General features: G+C 33.7%; 2 protein-coding genes across 2 annotated transcripts; one reads left to right on the top strand and one right to left on the bottom strand.

Annotated features, from left to right (window-relative positions):
* The first annotated feature begins 10445 nt into the window (after positions 1-10445).
* Positions 10446-14697, top strand: LOC143575493 (E3 ubiquitin-protein ligase COP1-like). The gene is made up of 13 exons (XM_077059858.1): positions 10446-10801; positions 11451-11528; positions 11824-11979; positions 12050-12409; positions 12488-12645; positions 12735-12800; positions 12908-12986; positions 13088-13243; positions 13347-13445; positions 13600-13704; positions 13838-14017; positions 14111-14221; positions 14313-14697. Exons 1-13 carry the CDS (start codon positions 10490-10492, stop codon positions 14481-14483), a joined length of 2031 nt encoding a protein of 676 aa, XP_076915973.1. The 5' UTR covers positions 10446-10489; the 3' UTR covers positions 14484-14697.
* LOC143575494 (1-aminocyclopropane-1-carboxylate oxidase 3-like) lies at positions 14655-16488 on the bottom strand. Its single transcript, XM_077059859.1, has 4 exons — positions 16350-16488; positions 15506-15732; positions 15078-15417; positions 14655-15002 (listed from the first exon to the last, which is right to left on the bottom strand). Exons 1-4 carry the CDS (start codon positions 16452-16454, stop codon positions 14742-14744), a joined length of 933 nt encoding a protein of 310 aa, XP_076915974.1. The 5' UTR covers positions 16455-16488; the 3' UTR covers positions 14655-14741.
* Between the last annotated feature and the right edge of the window lie 2313 nt (positions 16489-18801).

Here is an 18801-nt window from a genome sequence, read left to right as displayed (position 1 = left end):
CAAGAAATAAGGGAGATTATATTGCTGAAGTTCGAGAGCTAGTGATTTGGTAATGTTAAACTGATCAACATCCAGTAGATCGGAGTACTTGACCGTTATAAGTTCGATAGAAACAAGGGAATGAATAAATGTATCTTCAAAATGATGATTCATAATAAAAGTTGAGATTTGACACAAAGTGAAACTAGACGAGTATGGCCTTACATTAAAAGGTGATAAAAGAGTAGATTTGCTCCGGTTGGACTATATTAACTCATATGTACCTTTGGAGCTCGAAACAAAAGTCTTGGTCATTGGGAAGAAGTCAAAAGGTAATATAAAAAGCATTAAATGTCACATATGTTATTAGTGTGCAATGCAATTTTATGTCCGATAGATAAAGACTTATCTCGTCTGACAAAAGATAAATCGAATGACAAAGGTATGATTCAAGGCCTTGGATTAGAACATTCAAAATGGAGAGCATTAAGCATTTAAGCGAACAAAAGCTCAACTAATGAAAGGAATGTAAGGTTTATCGATAAAGAAAAACATTCAATTCACTATCAAATACTTATTCTTACGTCATAGTCCGATCACCTATGGGTCCTCATTGTGACAACACCGATAATTATTGGCAACTATTTGTCTTGCATGACATGTTCTACTATGGGAGGTGAACTAGTATGATGCTCTACTATCTCAGTTAGTCCATTTATACATATTTCGCTAGCAACCATAAGAATGATACACTGTAGTTCTATAAAATAAAGTGGGAAATTAACCATCGTAATACTAAATTGACACATAATTCAATAACACAATCTGTTTATGTTAGTAAAGTAGTAACCTCACTCAAGGATGCAAACTTTAAGATAAATGATAATAACAATTATTCCTTTTATTATTGCAACGATAACAATTAATAAACAAATCAATTCATGATAGGTAAGAGATCAATTTATTGATATCATTGTGTTAACAACTGATCATTTATTTCTTTTTATCAAAACAATATCCTTTAGTAGTTAGTTTCTGTCAATGAAGTCGAAATTCCAACTAGAAATTTGAACTTTGATGATATGGAGGATGAACTAAGAGTTTCTTGTTTTTTGAAGGGTGTTTTTGAAGGTGATTATAATAATGAGGGTATATTATGTTTCTTGAAGCCGAGTGGAAGGTGATGATGCCGTGTGATTGATAGACTGAAATTTGGACCGCAAGATTGTATGGGTGGGCTTTGGTTTGGTCTCCCGACAGAAGGCGGATTTCATGAGTCGTCAACTCGTCTTAGCCATATAGTATTAGACCACGTGTAGTCATAAAGCTTCACATCTAGGGGTTATGCGCCACATGGCGCCCAGTCAGAGTTATGGTTTTGTACAAAAACAGACTACAGTCATAACTCTCCACATCCAGGGGTTATGCGCCACGTGGCGCCAGTCATTATTAATTTTATTTGTTTTTTTTAAATAATAATTCATTTAAATAATTAAATATATAATTAAAACACTACATTAAAATTAAAAAAATACATTAAACGGATGTAGTAATCTAATATTATTATTATTTTTACGATGAATATTTGATATAGTTATGATATTAGTAACATAAACATAAGCATAAACCAAGTTTTTTTTACCAGAGGGGTTTGGGTAAAAAGTGTTTACCAATATGGAGATTTTGAAACTTATTTACTTATAAATGGTGTGGGGTTAAAATGGCAATAAAAAATATATTATGGGTTTAAAATTACAATAACAAAATGGCGTAGGTTATAAATTAAAATAAAAATATATAAATCACTCCTTCTCGTCTTCTTCAATTCGCCGGTCACCACCACCATTTTTCCGGCGATCCCGTTACCACCCACCACCACCACCATTTTTCTCTTTCTTCTCCGATCTGTAACTCACCCACCACCACCATAACAACAAGACCCACCCACCCAACGGCTATTTTTTTTTATTTGTGTGCCAATCCCACGTTTTGTATACAACGCAGCCAAAAATCAATTTCATATAACGCAGGGGGGCGGTGTATCCCGGCGTTTTCGTCTTCAACGTTGGTGGCAACGTTGCCACTACGAGTGGTCTTAGTCAGTCTCGTGGTCCTCGCGGAATTATCTTTTACTTTCCTTGAACTTTCTTAAGTTTTCCTCTCAATTAAGTATGCAGCTTAATATAACACAAAATAACAATATAAATCTTACAATATTTATTAATAATAATAATAATAATAATAATAACATATTATTTAACTCTCGTGGGCATATTGCATAACCTTTATAATTCATTTAAACCTTCTCATAATCTATCATAAAACACACGTTAGTAAAATCTAGTTCTGAAAATCACTTGTTTTTCATTTTAGGGGAATTGAAATTGCAACAATTTGATAGGATTAATCTTAGAACCCTTAATCAACCCTTATACTAAAAAGCATGTGTCTAGTTTTATTGAAAATTTAGAATATTTAAATGAATGGGTCAGTATTCAAGATGGTGAATTGATATAAACTTGTTTGAGTAAAACGATTAATTATCTTATAGTATAATTTGAAAGTTTGGTGTCACAAACAATTTTTTCTAGGTTTTTTTGTATATAAGCAATATTTATAGAACCAAGTCACGAATTGAATCTTTGGCAGCATGGCTTTGTGGAGTTATTTAAGCAGCTTGTGACCAAGGTTCGAATCAATCCTCTTATGCGTGAGAAGATGTTCACAATATAACACCATTGCTTATGCACTTAGATATGAACTTTAGGAATTTGTTTTGGTTTTTTGTTTTTTTTCAAATATGCACCTGTAAATATGAACTTTGTGAATTTGTTTGGCACCATAACTAACGTGATGGAAACCGAATTCGCTTAGACTCATAAAGTTTTGTATTACTTCCGTTACCACAATGAATGTGACGAAACCGACCGAATTTGCCTAGACTCACCGTATCAACGTACGGGTTTTACCAACGCTCGAGTTTTACCATTTGATACCACCATACTGGCCCACCTCAATTTATATATTTTTTTGTTATTGTTCCGGTACTATAACGCAAGTAACCGAAACCAATCAAATTCGCATCGACTTTCCACCTCGATCAACACTCGGAACCAACAATGTTTGGCTTTTACCACTGCCTGGGTTATATCAACTTGTCTCGGCGCTTTGCGGCGGGTAAAACACTACATATAATAAAAAATAACTTTGGCGCTGCAAGTACCCGATTGGGCCACTTGGCGGTACCTTAGTGGTTGATAACATTTTGTTTTTTTTCCAATATACTGACCGAATGCCACTTTTGTTTTTTTAGTTTCGGTACCGTAACGAACATGATGGAAAACAACATAATTCGCACTGACTTGATGCATTTTGTTTTAGTTCTGATACCGTAACAAACGTAACGAATACGACCAAATGCCAAATTTGTTTTTTATTTTTTTTTATTTTGTTGTGTTTTAGTTCTGGTATCGTAACTAACATGACGGAAACCGACCAAATTTGCGTAGACTCAATGCCATGAACGACAACGTTCAATTTAATCAGTGTCCGACTTTTACTGATCGACGCCACCCCATTGGTCTACCTCAATTTTTATTTTCTTATTTTGTTTTGTTATGAAACCATAACACATGTAACAGAAAACCGATTAATGCTTCAGTTTTACTACCGCACGAGTTTTGCTGACTTACCTGGCGCAACGCGCCGGGTGGAAACACTAGTTTAGAAATAAACTCCCAATTATATTAGCTTAAATAACTCAAAACTGTAAAACAATCTCAACCATAGACTCGGTATATATAGCTATAATAGACTATGACTAGTATTAATAAATGCTTTTTTTAATCCATGATTATTCATGTATGTTAATTTCTAGGGGACAATTCTCAAAATGATCCAAAACAAGAGAGAGAAAGAAAAATGATCCTAATTATGTCCACATTCCCAAACTAACCCATCAAATATATACTGACCAGACGCTTTGGGAAAATAAACGACCATATTTTTAAACCAATCAAAAGCTGACATGTGTAAAGGTTCTGACACACCAGACGAGATTTTTAAAAATCTCGTCTGTTCCGACCATATTTTTAACTTAATTCACTTTTTATAAAACAGTCTACCAAGACTGTTTTTTAATGTTTCTTATCTTCTCAGTTCATATTTTTTTTTCTAACTTCATCTTCTTCATCTTTATCTTCTTCATCTTTATCTTTAATTCTCCACAGATTCATAAACCGATCTTAAACTACATGAAACTTCCACCACCGAACAACTCCCCGGAACTTTACCCCCGTTCAATTTCATGGCGTAATGACTGTTATACCCCCACCCTCACCACCACCACCACCACCGTCCACCACCACAACCTTCACCCAACCCCGCCACCACCACTACCTCCACTAGCCTCACCACCACCCCACCATAAACCCATCTCGGTTTAAACTACACGAAGCTTCCACCACCGACGGGTTTTCTTTGCCGAAGGAGGTTAAGAAGGGTATTATCGGGATTATGACGGTGGTTTGTGGTGGTGATGGGGGTGGAGTTGGTGGTTAGGAAAAATAATGTGGAGAATTAAAGAAGAAGATGAAGAAGATAAAGATGAAGAAGATAAAGTTAGGAAAAATAATAATATGGACTGACCAGATAAAAAACATTAAAAAACAGTCTTGGTAGACTGTTTTATAAAAAGTGAATTAAGTTAAAAATATGGTCGGAACAGACGAGATTTTTAAAAATCTCGTCTGGTGTGTCAGAACCTTTACACATGTCAGCTTTTGATTGGTTTAAAAATATGGTCGTTTATTTTCCCAAAGCGTCTGGTCTGTACATATTTGATGGGCTAGTTTTGAAATGTGGACATAATTAGGATCATTTTTTTCTCACTCTCTTGTTTTGGATCATTTTGGAAATTGTCCCTAATTTCTAGTGGTCCGTTTTCCGCAGTTCAATGACCTGCAACAATGTTACTTACAAAAAAGGCGTCAGTTAGTGAATTCATCACCCAACCATGAAAAAAAGGATGATGATATCATACAAAGGGAAGGCTATAGTGAAGCCTTGTCTGATTTTCAATCTGTGCTATCTACATTTACACAATACAGGTATCTATAAACATTTCTCTGTTTATGTCGCAAATTTAAAATCTTCACTATTGTTTATAACTTTCATGTTTGTTGTTTGTTTGTATACTCAATTAGTCGACTAAGGGTGATTGCAGAACTCAGGCATGGGGAGATCTTTCATTCGGCTAACATTGTATCTACTATCTAGGTATGTAATATGATAGCAGTTGCATGGCGTTTATTCATTTTTCCTTGTTTATGTAAACAATATGAAGTGTACTTGATAACTATCCTTCATTATATCACAAGTAGGGATGAGATCGGGACCATAACGGTACCGAATGGTCCCGGTCCTGAAATTCGTGAATTCTTGGTATCGGTACCGGTACCAAAATATTCGCTTCGCTACCGGTACCGGTACGGTACCAGGATTGAAGGTAAAAATTCGGGAAATATCGGTCTCGTACCGGTATCGAAAATTAAAACTTTGGTACCGATTCGGTACCAACGGTTCCAAATCAATACCGATTTCGCTCATCCCTAATCACAAGCCATTTTGGGATTGAGTTTGAAAAATATAATGAAAGCCATTTTGAAAAATCTTTGATCTTTCAAAATGTTTATAATTAAAGCCTAAAGAACGGTTTAGTATTTCATGTCTGGGATTGAGTTTGAAAAATATTTATGGCTTTTCAAAAAGCGATTTTGAAAAGCCAAGATTTGTGGCTTTTGAAAAACTGCTTTTTAGCCATTTCAAAAAGATAAAATAAGAAAGTTTTTTATGATTGTCAAACACATTTAAACTTATTGGCTTTTTGAAAACACCAATAAGCCAAATAAACATTTTTCAAACTTAATCTCAAACATGCCCTTAACTCCAACATTTTTGCATTTTATAAAAAAAAATCATTCACAAATGTGGCTTGTACATCCCTAAAAAATAAAAAATGGGCAGTCCTGTAAGTGAGAGTTCAAAAACATAATTTACAATTATTTTGAAGTGTCTTTATCGAGCATATGTAGGCACATGAGACGAACCATCATTGATCTTTCTACAAACATAGATGGAAAATGCATGAGGTTCATTGAATAAACACTAAGTGACCCCGGCAGATTACGGATAATCTTAGGGTTAAGTAGATGCTTCCCACGAGGGTTAGGTCCGGCAAAGATGGTTATTCTTCTCGACCTGCAAAACAGACACCGTGAGCTCGTCACTGAGAAGGGGGGGTTCCTCCTTGTGACCACCCTCCGGCGTGATAATCAGACTAGATTGCTCTGAATATAAGTGTATATTGAGAGAAATAGCTAGGGAGAAGATAAGATGATATGAGATGATGATACCGTTCCAAGGTGTTGGAGTATTTATAGCCGAAGGTAGGTTTTCAAGCAGGTACGGCCAGCTGTATAATATTCCTTTTCCACCAACTACGGGCTATGTTCGTGCCACGATGGGAGTTGGTGGGTAGGCAGCGGCTGATGGCGACGTTTTGTACTGGAGCGTGCTCCTCCTAGTACTATTGTCGGTGAGCTGTCACCCTGTGATTGGTTCATGGGTCGCTTTTACCAGATCTTGTCTTTTTGTCCATACATTGGTAGGTATAGTACAAAAGATCTTCTGGAAGCGTACGGACTGGCTCTTTTGGGCGGGAATATTCCCGCCCTGCTCATTCCTTCAGGTGACATTGCTGAAGTATAAGAGTTAGTGCCTTATGCGTGTAGCTTTACTGTTAGTGCGGGTAGCCTTCCTTCTTGGTTTGTACCCACAGCTGCGGGAACAGGCAGGGTACTGTACCAAGGGAGGCTTTCCTGCGGGAATAGCTGGCTTACTGCGTGTAAGGTCTTCATCTCTGAGCCTGGTGGGTCCTGCGGAACCAGTTGATCTTTGCGCAGACGTACCTCTTTAAGGTGTGTCTTGCGGGTCCAACTGGGCTTTGCGGGAACCTACCTCTTCATTCATATAATGGTTTTGTCTTAAGTAGACATACTACCATCAATTTTCTTTTCCCTTTATTTTAAAATGTGACGTATTTTCCTAATACTTTGCACTGAAAGAAATAAATGAAACTACCAAAACTAGATAACATGGTCAAAGAGGTCGTAATTTAGTTCCAATTTATCACGAGTTTGATAACAATTAGTTTAGCCATCTCGATGACTAGCGTGTTAAGTCTAACTTTCGGTATCTAGCAACAATGTGGACACATAGCCTTCTTCTGGGCTGTCCACATGTGCAATCCAGTCAGCATGTTTTCATTCTCATGTGCTCTAATATTCTGCCACGTGTCATCTCACACACTATATTTAAACCTTAGATTTTCCATCCTAATCATTTTAATCTCTCTCTCTCTCTCTTGGCTTACTAACTCCACCATCCAACATCTTCTATATTCCGGTAATGTAGATCAAAATTAATCGTTTTTCGGTAAGGTTATATATTATACTTTAATGGCAAACAATGTTATATGATTTTCCGGCAATGTTATATCTTTTTCCAGTAACATCATATTTTCTTCCGGTTATTGTAGATCTAACCTTTTTATCTTTATTTTAATTGTTAATTGATTTTTTTAAAATCAATGTAGGTTCTAAATCAGAAACGGCGATGAAGCTAATATTTCTACGTATATACATTATTCTGGTAAGTTTTCCGTTTATGTGTTATACCTATAGCAATGGGTGTTTTATATTTATTTGAAGTTTAATATTTTTCCTTTTTTTTGTTATACATGTTTTTCTTTTAGGTTCTAAATATAAATCAACTTCATCCATATTCGGTATCATTATTTCGTTTTTCTGGTAAAACACATTTAGATTATCCGGTTATAAATTATAATTCTAATATTCCATAATATCAATTTTATAAAAAAACTTTATTATTTCAAGTAATTTACCTGATTGATTTATGAAAAATTTGATTTTAGTTTCTTAATAAAAAACAGAGATACCAAGGTTATTCTCATTATTTGTTATTTTCCGGTAAGACATTTAATTTTTCGGTTATAAATTAAATATCAAATGTTCCATAACATAAACATTAATATTCTACTTTATAATTTCAGGTGAATGTCACGATTCATACAACCTAATTTCAATTTAAATTCTACGAAAAAATCCGAGATACCGTGGTCTTTCTCACAATTTCGTTTTTCCGGTAACACCTTTAAAATATTTTGGTTATTAATTATAATTAAAATAATCCATAATATCAATATTAATATTCGATTTTATTCTTTCAGGTTATTGTCTCACTCATATTATCTAATTTCACGGATTGAGGATGACTTTATAAGATGTGTTTTTTATACTGATGTATATTTATTTTTTAAATAATCATGTATATTCATGTACATATTTAATTATCCCATTAATACAATTTATTTAGTTTGACTTTCATTATTTGTTTAAATAACCGAATTAACATGGATATTGTAATGTAAATACTTTAATTAGCTCAATCACACTTTAATTAACATCAATATTAAATATTGACTTTCCTTATAAATAATGATTCATAATAATAATAATGATTTGACTACAGTATATTATTTTATATAGATTTAAATTTTGACTATATTTTAAAACATAACTTATATTAACGTATTTTTATAATTTACAAAACTATTTGATTTCTATTTATATTATAATTTAAAAAAATTATTATTGTTATAAAATTGATCACCATATATAAGTATATGTAATGAATGGTTATAAAATTGATTATGCATCCAAATTTGACCTTACATATTTAAGGTCATTGTAGGTCAATGCGTTGAATATGGTTATTCTAAACAATTTTCGTATATGATTAACCATTAATTTATAATTAATGGTCCATAATAATAATAATTTGACTAAAATATATTGTTTTATATACATTTAAATTTTGACTATCTTGTTACATTTAAACAACTTAATCTAATTGTGTATATAAAGGTTAATAACTTAAGGACCATATACAATATATAATATTGTATATATATAAAAAAATATCTTTGGTAATTGTATACTATATACACAATATTGTATATATATATAAATTACAAATTCAAATTAACTTTCCGGTAATTGTATGCATCTTTGGTTTATGATTTAGACTTTATTTTATAATAATGATAATGAATATTGATTTGACTATGATTTTCAACCTTTATATGAGCTTTACAAAAATAAGTTATAGACTTTAATATTAACAAATAGAAATTCAAAATTATCTTCCTATCTATTTCAATTTTAAATCCAATATTATAATCTCTACAACTATTACGAATTATTTCGTACTTTCGTTTTAAATATTATCCGGGTTTGAAATATATTGTTAGTTCAAATACTATCATTTGGAACAATATTGAACAATATTGAAATATATCATTTATTTATAAGTACAACATTTGCATTTGATTAAATTTATATGATGTTACATATGTATTATGTTTTAAATATGTTCCACCACGTGTAACACATGCACTATCCTAAATCAATATTAGAATCTATGTTTCTTTTAAGAGATTTGAATCTTGCTAATGTTAGAAAAGAAATGGTACATTTGGATTTGGAAAATGAAGTTAGCGAGAAGGTAAAATGGTTGTTAGAGTGTGAGAACTATGAGTCAAATTTTGATGATCTTATAAACTCTTTGGAATCTGAAGATTAAATTTAAGGTAACATTTATTCAATAACTTAGTTATGCATGAATTTGTTGTTTAAATTTATTATGTTTGTTGACATGTTTTTCCACCCGTGTGTAACACGGACTATACCCTAGTTATAATCAAAGAAACACCGGTAAGTAAAACATACATTTTATATTTTATACACTAATATTCTTCACAATTCTTGATATATTTTATAAAGTCGCATAAACACAACCCATAATTGTCAACTTGTTATATATTAGTTTATCAATATGACTCTTACTCACAAAATTACTATTAACTCGTTTGTTTTATGCTTTATTGAGTTGTATCATTTATGATTTATTCTCTGGCATATACACTTTTTTCAATGTTTTACGTTTTGACTTATTTACTCTTTTTTATGTTTTACATTTACCTCTAGTTTTCTCGCAAGGTTGTGTCAATTTTCATTATGTTTTATTCGTTTTAACGGTTTTTTCTAAACAAACCGAGTCCTAAAAACCTGTATATAATTGAAAACACGAACCCGAGTCTATGGTACCATTCCCAGCCACCTCATTGACTTGAAGAGTTGAAGTCTTGAACACACACCCATCGTTGTATCGTAATTCGTAAAGATTCGGAAAACAATCAACACAGCTTTGCTGACATGGAACCAAGTGGCCAATAGGGACACCATATGTCACGTGGTCCATCACGTGCTTGAAATTCGGTCACCTCACCCATTTCTTTCATTCTCCACACTTTCTTCAAACTTCAAACGACACCGTTTCAACACCACCGATAATAATTCATTTCACCAACATGGACGACAGATCCGCCGGTAATAATCTAGTTCCGGCAGTCAAGTCAGAACTCCAACCAGCATATTCCGATACCGTCCCGACGGAATCCGACGCCGGAAAAATGATCGAAACGGTTCAACCGGATACGACTGATAAGGACTTGTTATGTCCGATTTGTATGCAGATTATTAACGACGCATTCATGGCGTCATGCGGACACAGCTTCTGTTACATGTGTATTATTACTCACCTTGATAATAAGAGCGATTGCCCTTGCTGTGCGTCTTCTGTTACTGCTAATCACCTTTACCCTAATTTTCTTCTGGATAAGGTTTGTTGATTGCTTGTTAATTGATGAATTGATAGGTAGTTTGTAGTAATTGTTGTTGCTAATTGAGTATGCTAGTGGATTTGATGAGTTATGTATAATAATTTATAGCTGGTTTATGTTTTGGTTTGATGACTCGGTTATGTGGCGGTCTAGGGTTTATAAGGGTGATGGTATGCTTTATGATGTAACATAATAAGCAAGTATGTTATAAAGCGAAACATAATAAACTTGGTTAGGTGGTGAACCTTTTAAGTATTAATGATGCGTGATATGGATGTTCATACGACAAAGTGGCCAGACATATGTTTTTATATGATGCAGTTGACGTATAGCTCTTTCGTTATGTTTAAATCAATCTTACGATTGATTTAAACATAGTTAGACATCATTTAAGAACTTATGACTTGCCATTTTGTCGTATGTACATCCATATAGTGCAATATTAGTAACTTCAGGGTTTACCACCAAACCAAGTTTATTAGTTTCACTTTAATGACATAGCTGATTGTTATGTTCGATCATATAGCATACCGACGTCGTCTCTTGTTATATGATATTTTACTTTGTTTCAAGTAACGTTATTTGTACCTTGAAAAAAGTTAATTCGCAATGCAGCTTATTGTTAAAGGTTTCTCTGTACCAAATGTAGCTATTGAAGAAGAATTCTGCTTCCCAAGTTTCAAAAAGTGCCTCCCCTCTAGAACAGTTTCGTCTAGCATTACTCCAGGTTAGTGCTTATTGTGAGATAAATATTTCTTTTAGTTTCCCTTTGTAGTATATTTAACATATAAGTTTGCGTTACCTAGCAATTTGTGTTACCATAAATTGTCAACGTAATAGTATGATTAGTGGATGAAACATGTTATTTCTGGCATTTTATAGTTTGTAGCCACATGTGCAACTGCTTTTTCAAACACGTTTACCCTCAACTAATTGTGTGTACCATTTGGATTCACTAGTTTTTTTAAGTTGTGTATATTTGTGTAAGTGCTATTGTAACACCCGTTGTGATCCTTAGACAGGGTTACCAAGTGTCATTAAAGGAAGTGGATGCATTGTTATCATTGCTTTCTGAAAAGAAAAGAAAGTTGGAGCAAGAAGAAGCCGAGAGAAGTATGCAAAATCTTCTTGATTTCTTGCATTTCTTGAGGAAAAAGAAAATTGATGAACTCAATGAGGTTTGTTTTATAAATAAAAGCTAATAAATCAAGTTAGTAGATCATTTTTTTTAACTTTATATTCTTGCAGGTGCAAACCGATATGCAATATATCAAAGAGGATGCTAGTTTGGTTGAGAGACATAGGATGGAGTTGTATAGAGCAAGGGATAAATGTTTATCAAAAATGCAAATGCAGACTGGTGAATTACAAGAATCGAGATCTTGGTTTTCTTCAGTAATACATAAAGACAATAGTGATCTTATATTTGCTTCCGGGAGAACACACGGGGGAGTTCCTAGTGGTAACTTTCATTACAGTAATGTAGATGGAAAATCTCATGCTTCTTCATTTGGAGCACTGGGGAAAGAAGCCTCTAGTGCATTGACTTCACAGCATACAAGTCAATCTAGTATTGCTGTTACACGTAAGAAACGTGTTCAATCTCAGGTGAGCTAAGTTAAATAAATGCTTTTTTAATTCATGATTATTCATATATGTTAATTTCTGGTGGTCCGTTTTCCGCAGTTCAATGACCTGCAACAATGTTACTTACAAAAAAGGCGTCAGTTAGTGAATACATCACCCAACCATGAAAAAAAGGATGATGATATCATGCAAAGGGAAGGCTATAGTGAAGCCTTGTCTGATTTTCAATCTGTGCTATCTACATTTACACAATACAGGTATCTATAATCATTTCTCAGTTTATGTCGCAAATTTAAAATCATCACTAAAACTTTTATGTTTGTTGTTTGTTTGTATACTCAATTAGTCGACTAAGGGTGATTGCAGAACTTAGGCATGGGGAGATCTTTCATTCAGCTAACATTGTATCTAGGTATGAAATATAATAGTAGTTGTATGGCGTTTATTCATTTTTCCTTAAAAGTTTATGTAAACAATTTGAAATTTGTACTGAAATTTGCGCTTTGTGCTTTACTACAGCATTGAGTTTGATCGGGATGATGAATTGTTTGCTACTGCTGACGTTTCAAGGCGTATAAAGGTTTTTAACTTCTCGACGGTGAGCATTTTTCTTTCTTCAACATGTTTAATGTAGGCGACAAATTACTAAAAAGCGATGACTATTGTTAGTCATGTGTTTTAGTTTTTTGGTTTTTTCAGATTGTTAATGAGCCCCCAGAAACACATCATCCAGTAGTTGAAATTCCCACACGGTCAAAGCTTAGTTGCTTGAGCTGGAACAAACATACAAAAAACCATATAGCTAGTAGTGATTATGAAGGAATAGTATTTGTCTGGGATGTGAATACTCAACAGGTAGTTAAATTCTGGTTACAAGTGATTTCCCATTCTCTTACATAAGATTAAGGTTTAGAAAAACAATCTCTATCGATAATTTTGTTAATTTTATCATGTTCAGAGCGTGAGGGAGTATGAAGAGCATGAAAAACGAGTATGGAGTGTTGATTTTTCACGTATAGAACCATCAATGCTTGTATCAGGCAGTGATGATTGTAAGGTATTGTTATTACTCTTTTTTCTTCTAAGCTCGCTGATTCTAGCACTATTTTGTATTTGGTTTTTGTTATGTGGTATGATGTTTCTTATATTATCTAAAATTATTTATTTATTTTACTAATAACACATATTTCATCTTCGTTTTTGTTTCGCAGGTGAAAATTTGGTGCACAAGGCAAGAATCAAGTGCTATTAACATTGATATGAAGGCAAACATATGTTGCGTCAACTATAATCCTGGTTCCAGCATGCACATTGCAGTAATTTTACTTTTGTTATCCATACATGTTCAGTTTTATAATTTCATCATTATGCATTATATGTGTGAAATTGCTTATTTCCTCAAAGTAAATTAGTTAAAGCAACATTTAAATAAAACATGGGTGTTTGCAGGTTGGCTCTGTAGACCATAATATACATTATTATGATTTAAGGAACACCAGTAATCCACTTCATGTCTTTACTGGCCACCAAAAAACCGTTTCATATGTAAAGTTTTTGTCCAATGATGAGCTGGCATCTGCATCTACAGACAACACTTTACGCTTATGGGACGTGAAACATAATCTTCATGTGAGCTACTCTACTTCAGACTTGGCTTATTTTCTTTTTTCTTGATTCAATTATTTCAACTCTTTTTATGACACCTCATGTCAATTTTTTCAGGTTCGTACATTTAGAGGTCACACAAATGAGAAGAACTTTGTTGGTCTCTCCGTAAACAATGATTTCCTCGCTTGTGGCAGTGAAACAAATGAAGTATACAGTTATCATAAGGTAAGTTACAGACAAGTGTATTAATTATTTTAGGGCTAAATGCATAAAAGATAGAATTAAAAATGGTGATGAATGTTCTATGGATTTTCAGGCAATCTCAAAGCCGCTGACATGGCATAGATTCGGTACACCTAATCTGGACGATAGTGATGATGATCCAGGATCTTACTTCATTAGTGCTGTATGCTGGAAGAGTGACAGTCCTACATTGTTAGCTGCTAACACTCTAGGAACCATCAAAGTTTTAGTTCTTTCAGCTTAGATCCCGACCCTTGATCTAACTCATCATCAACCTGAGCCTTTTACTGGATCTTTGTTATTGGTTAGTGCTTTTCGTTTGTACATACATACTTGGTTCATCTATAGATAGAGAATCATGATGTTTTGTCAGCTTTAGTTACTGTTTTGATTGTAATTACCAAATATTATATTATAGTATTATTAAACTGAGTAAGATAATGTTACAAACAACGCTTATTAGAGATAAGAAAAGGGAAAACATATAGTAAACACTTGACATTTAGGCTTCCGCTGCTTTCATGGCTTCAAACCTTGGTTCTTTTGCTTGGAATTTCATGGCAGCATATAATTTCAGATAATCACCAAATACAAATTTCGGGTAAACTTGTTTATCCTTTGATTCTTCCTTCACCAATTTCTGAGCCGGATAGATCACAGCATCATTCCCAGGGTTGTAAAAGGATGCAATCGACATTCGTGTCTCATTTGTTTGAGCAATTACTCTGTGCATCACACTTTTGTACCTTCCGTTTGTGATTACCTGTCATTCAACCATTAAACTTTTAAAGTTAGTGACATTTCAAAATTTAAGAAACCTGTTTAATTGTTTTCTTACCTCTATCTGGTCACCGAGGTTGACGACAATCGAATGGCGCATAGGTGGCACATCGATCCATTGACCATCTTTAAGTAGTTGTAGTCCATTGACTTTATCATCTTGAAAGAGCAAAATGATGCCACCGGCATCAGAATGTGCTCTTAGCCCTTTGATCAAATCTGGTGTAGGGCATGGTGGGTAGTTGCTAACCTTGGTCCCAAAGTTTGGACCCTTTGACTTTGGCCCATAGAATGCTTTCTTCAAGTATCCTTTCTCCAATCCAAGATTCTCACATAGCAAATCCAATAGTTCCTCTGCTAACTTCTCTAGTTTACCGGCAAAATCCCTCATTACATCCCTTCATAATCATAATAATTTTAAGAATCATAATCATGATCGTTCGTGCAACATAACGAAGTGATTTGATTATACAAAATGCAGTTTACCTGTATTTATCATCAAGATCAGGTATTTCAGAGATGTTTGAATTAGGGAGATGGCACAAGAAGAAAGTGCTCTCCCAGTCGATATTATCAACTTCGGTCTTAACGCCTTCCAATGCTTTGGCTGTCACCATTTCTTTGAATCTTTGCTCCATACACTTCTTGTAATGCTCTTTTGTCATTCTTTCCACAGTGTCTAGCAGCTCATGTGAAATCCCATGGTTTACCAGCTACACATACAATACGCAATTAAGCATACACCTAAGATAACTGTCTGTGACTGTTCGTGCAATGCTTTTGTTTTGACTTTTGTGGTAAATGTGGCGTGTATGGTGGTGAATATTTTATTGGTAACAAAAACAAATGACAGATGTGTTAACTGAAACTGATCGAATCACCCAAACCGAAGCAAGGCGGCTGGTTTGAGATCCAAATTGTTCGGTTTTTGTGGTTTGAATCTTGGAAATGGCCATGTCAACCGAACCATCCATTTAAAGTTTAAACCTTATCATTTATAATATGTATTACCTTATCATTTATAATATGTATTATAATTGTGAACCATCTTTATCATTTGAATATATTTCAGTACAAACTAATGGTTTTGAAAGAAAAAAAATCGTTTCAAACTGCCAAAACCAAACCGTTAACCCACACCCATAAAACATCTGGTCCATTGACAACCGGTTTGGTGTTGTTCCCCAAAATGTAGTTAGTGATTCAACCCAGTTCATTCAAAACCGGGACCGTGAACACCCTTAAGACCAGTAAATGGTCAGGTGGCCTTCAAGAGTGTTAAAAACTTACAATGCAAAAAACACGTGATGTTGTTTGATGGCGAACATACCTCAAAGAATCCCCAGTTCTCACAAGCATCCTTAATCTTGTCCATGGTGACACTTCTCTCATCACCATTCAGCTTCTCCATGTTGATCAAAGGGAAGTTCTCCATTTCTATTTTTGAATAAAGTATTTATCTTCTATTTTTTGTTTTGTTTTGTGTGATCTGCGAAGAATGTGGAATGTTTGCCTTCCAATTTATAGGTAAACTAATTAGGCATATTTGCATGATTGTTTAAGGTGATAAAGACTGGCCTACCCATTACGGGATTAAGATTATGCCACTTCATTTTAAACTTACTTTAACATGTTTTTATATATTATAAAATATTATAAAACTTTATTTTTAACGGCGTTTTTATATATTAATTAATAAAACCTTATTTAGCATGATGCGTCAGATAAAGTATGGAACTATGCATTGCACATAGACATACTTTCATTATTAAAACTTATTTTCTGCCTTGTTAATCACATTATTAACGTTAAAGATTTTCCGATTTGGGTGGTAATGATAAGAATTAAGGGCCCACTTAGTCGGCCTGATGGCAATTATGGCTGCTTTTATATGTGTGTCAAATGGGTCATTTTTAACTCAAATTTGGCTGTTTTTTTTTTTCCCTAAAAACAAATACATCTCTAATACACTATGATACTTTTTTTTTAAATGCCAATAACATTAAAAAACCAAAGGCCATTACAAGAAGCAAAGACCGAAGGCATACAAGAAATGTAAATAAAGGACAAACAAACAATCACAATGAGAATTTAACAAAATTAAACTTGCACCACTTCTCCCACTAAAGGGTGACACTTTTGCTTCTATACTTTACCCATAAATAGGAAGTCGTTTTTATATCGTTCACCACTTTAGAAACCGAAAATTGGACATAATAAAAAATAAGATCATTCATTGATCTCCAAATCATCCAACACGTAACCGCCGGGATGGATTGCACTATGATATTTTTTCGTTCATAGTTCTATTATAATTTAAATTTGTGGATATGGGTACACCGTACACGAACTATTCATTGGAAATCAAGATGATGTATTATATTCCCTTTCTAAGTTTGGTTTAGACCTCAAATTTTGAAAAAGAAGAGAATCGTAACATTCAAAAGTTTGATTCAGGTGAAACTATGAGCAGTCAATAATTTAGTGGTACAATTAAATCTCACAAACACGTGTTCTTGATGTAGTTGACCCAAAGACTTTTAAGTAGGGCTGGCAATTAGGTACCTGCTTAAGACACGATAAGACATGTTAACCAAAAAAGTGTGTGATGTGATTTTTTTATTTTCTTAAATTGAAATTAGTAGGCTAGACTCCATCGTTTTCCCTTATTGATACATAAAACTTAAAACTGTCATATAGTCATGACATATAAATTTGTTAAACGAGTCGTATTCATGTTTGATATTTATTTTACGCGCGTCGCTTTTTACCTGTTAAACATGTTAATACACGAATTGCCAGGCCTACTTTTAAGAACTTATAGTCGCATGATGATTTAAAAGGCTTTTTATATGCATAAGTGTCAAAAGCGTAATGCCATTCTTTTGAAGGAATATTGGAGCGTGTAAGAAATGAGAGACTAGTTTCAGGAACATGGTGATTACGACAATAGTTGCGTTTCACCATGTTTGTTACATTTTGAAATGAAATACAAGCCTATATCAGTACTTTTAAAACCAAAATAAACAAGATTTGTAATAAGTTATTACAAAACTTGATGGAAGATTATTTACAACCAAATTAGACCTTTTATGATTATTTGTCCTCCCATATCATTTCAACTAGATAAGACATTTTAGGATCATTTAGAAAAGCGCGTTGTCATGTGTTGTGTATGCATATAGATCCTACAAAATAAACTTTTGTAAGAAGTTCGGTTTGTAGATAATTAATTCAATACACATAGGTAATTGCATACCCTAGGACTTTTGGTGTTAATTAACTGTGACATAATATGTATTTAGTATACGAGTTAAGAACTAAGTAGAAAAATATAATTCATGTTACTTCTTATTAATATTGAAATGAACCCCCCCCCCCCTCCCTTCTCACAAATGTCAGATAGTGGGTTCAAATATATATAAGTGCAAGGTTGGGTGATGTTACGTGGAAAAATTTGTCGTTCAAAAAAGGATATTAGGTGGAAAAACGACTGCTTGTGGTGCGCATATGTGTGGGCCCTCATGGGCAAAAGTAAAATTGCACTAATTTTGACGTTATATTATTAAATTTGTGTAAATAACGTTAAAAGTGGCGAAATGTTTATCATGGATCATGTGGTGGCTTTGAATGCTATGTGCATTATGTCCAAGGCTTGATGCAAAGCTACTATCAAACCAGAGGTCTCATCGGAAGCAGCCTCTCTATTTTTACGACATAGAGGTAAGGTTGTTGGCATCTTATTTTTCTCAGGCCCTACCATCGTTTTATCATTAGCAGGA

The sequence above is a fragment of the Bidens hawaiensis genome, unplaced genomic scaffold (assembly GCF_021521415.1).
Source record: "Bidens hawaiensis isolate Kalapana, Puna unplaced genomic scaffold, B.hawaiensis_p1.1 tig00027525_1, whole genome shotgun sequence".
Classification (NCBI taxonomy): Eukaryota; Viridiplantae; Streptophyta; class Magnoliopsida; order Asterales; family Asteraceae; genus Bidens; species Bidens hawaiensis.
This window is presented reverse-complemented; position numbering and strand designations above follow the sequence as displayed.

Coding starts and splice junctions, on each gene's coding strand:
- LOC143575493 (XM_077059858.1), top strand. CDS start 10,490: ATGGACGACAGATCCGCCGGTAATAATCTAGTTCCGGCAGTCAAGTCA. Junction 11,980..12,049: donor AAATTGATGAACTCAATGAG/GTTTGTTTTATA, acceptor ATATTCTTGCAG/GTGCAAACCGATATGCAATA. Junction 14,222..14,312: donor AAGTATACAGTTATCATAAG/GTAAGTTACAGA, acceptor ATGGATTTTCAG/GCAATCTCAAAGCCGCTGAC.
- LOC143575494 (XM_077059859.1), bottom strand. CDS start 16,454: ATGGAGAACTTCCCTTTGATCAACATGGAGAAGCTGAATGGTGATGAG. Junction 15,733..16,349: donor AGAACTGGGGATTCTTTGAG/GTATGTTCGCCA, acceptor TTGTATGTGTAG/CTGGTAAACCATGGGATTTC. Junction 15,418..15,505: donor GATCTTGATGATAAATACAG/GTAAACTGCATT, acceptor ATGATTATGAAG/GGATGTAATGAGGGATTTTG.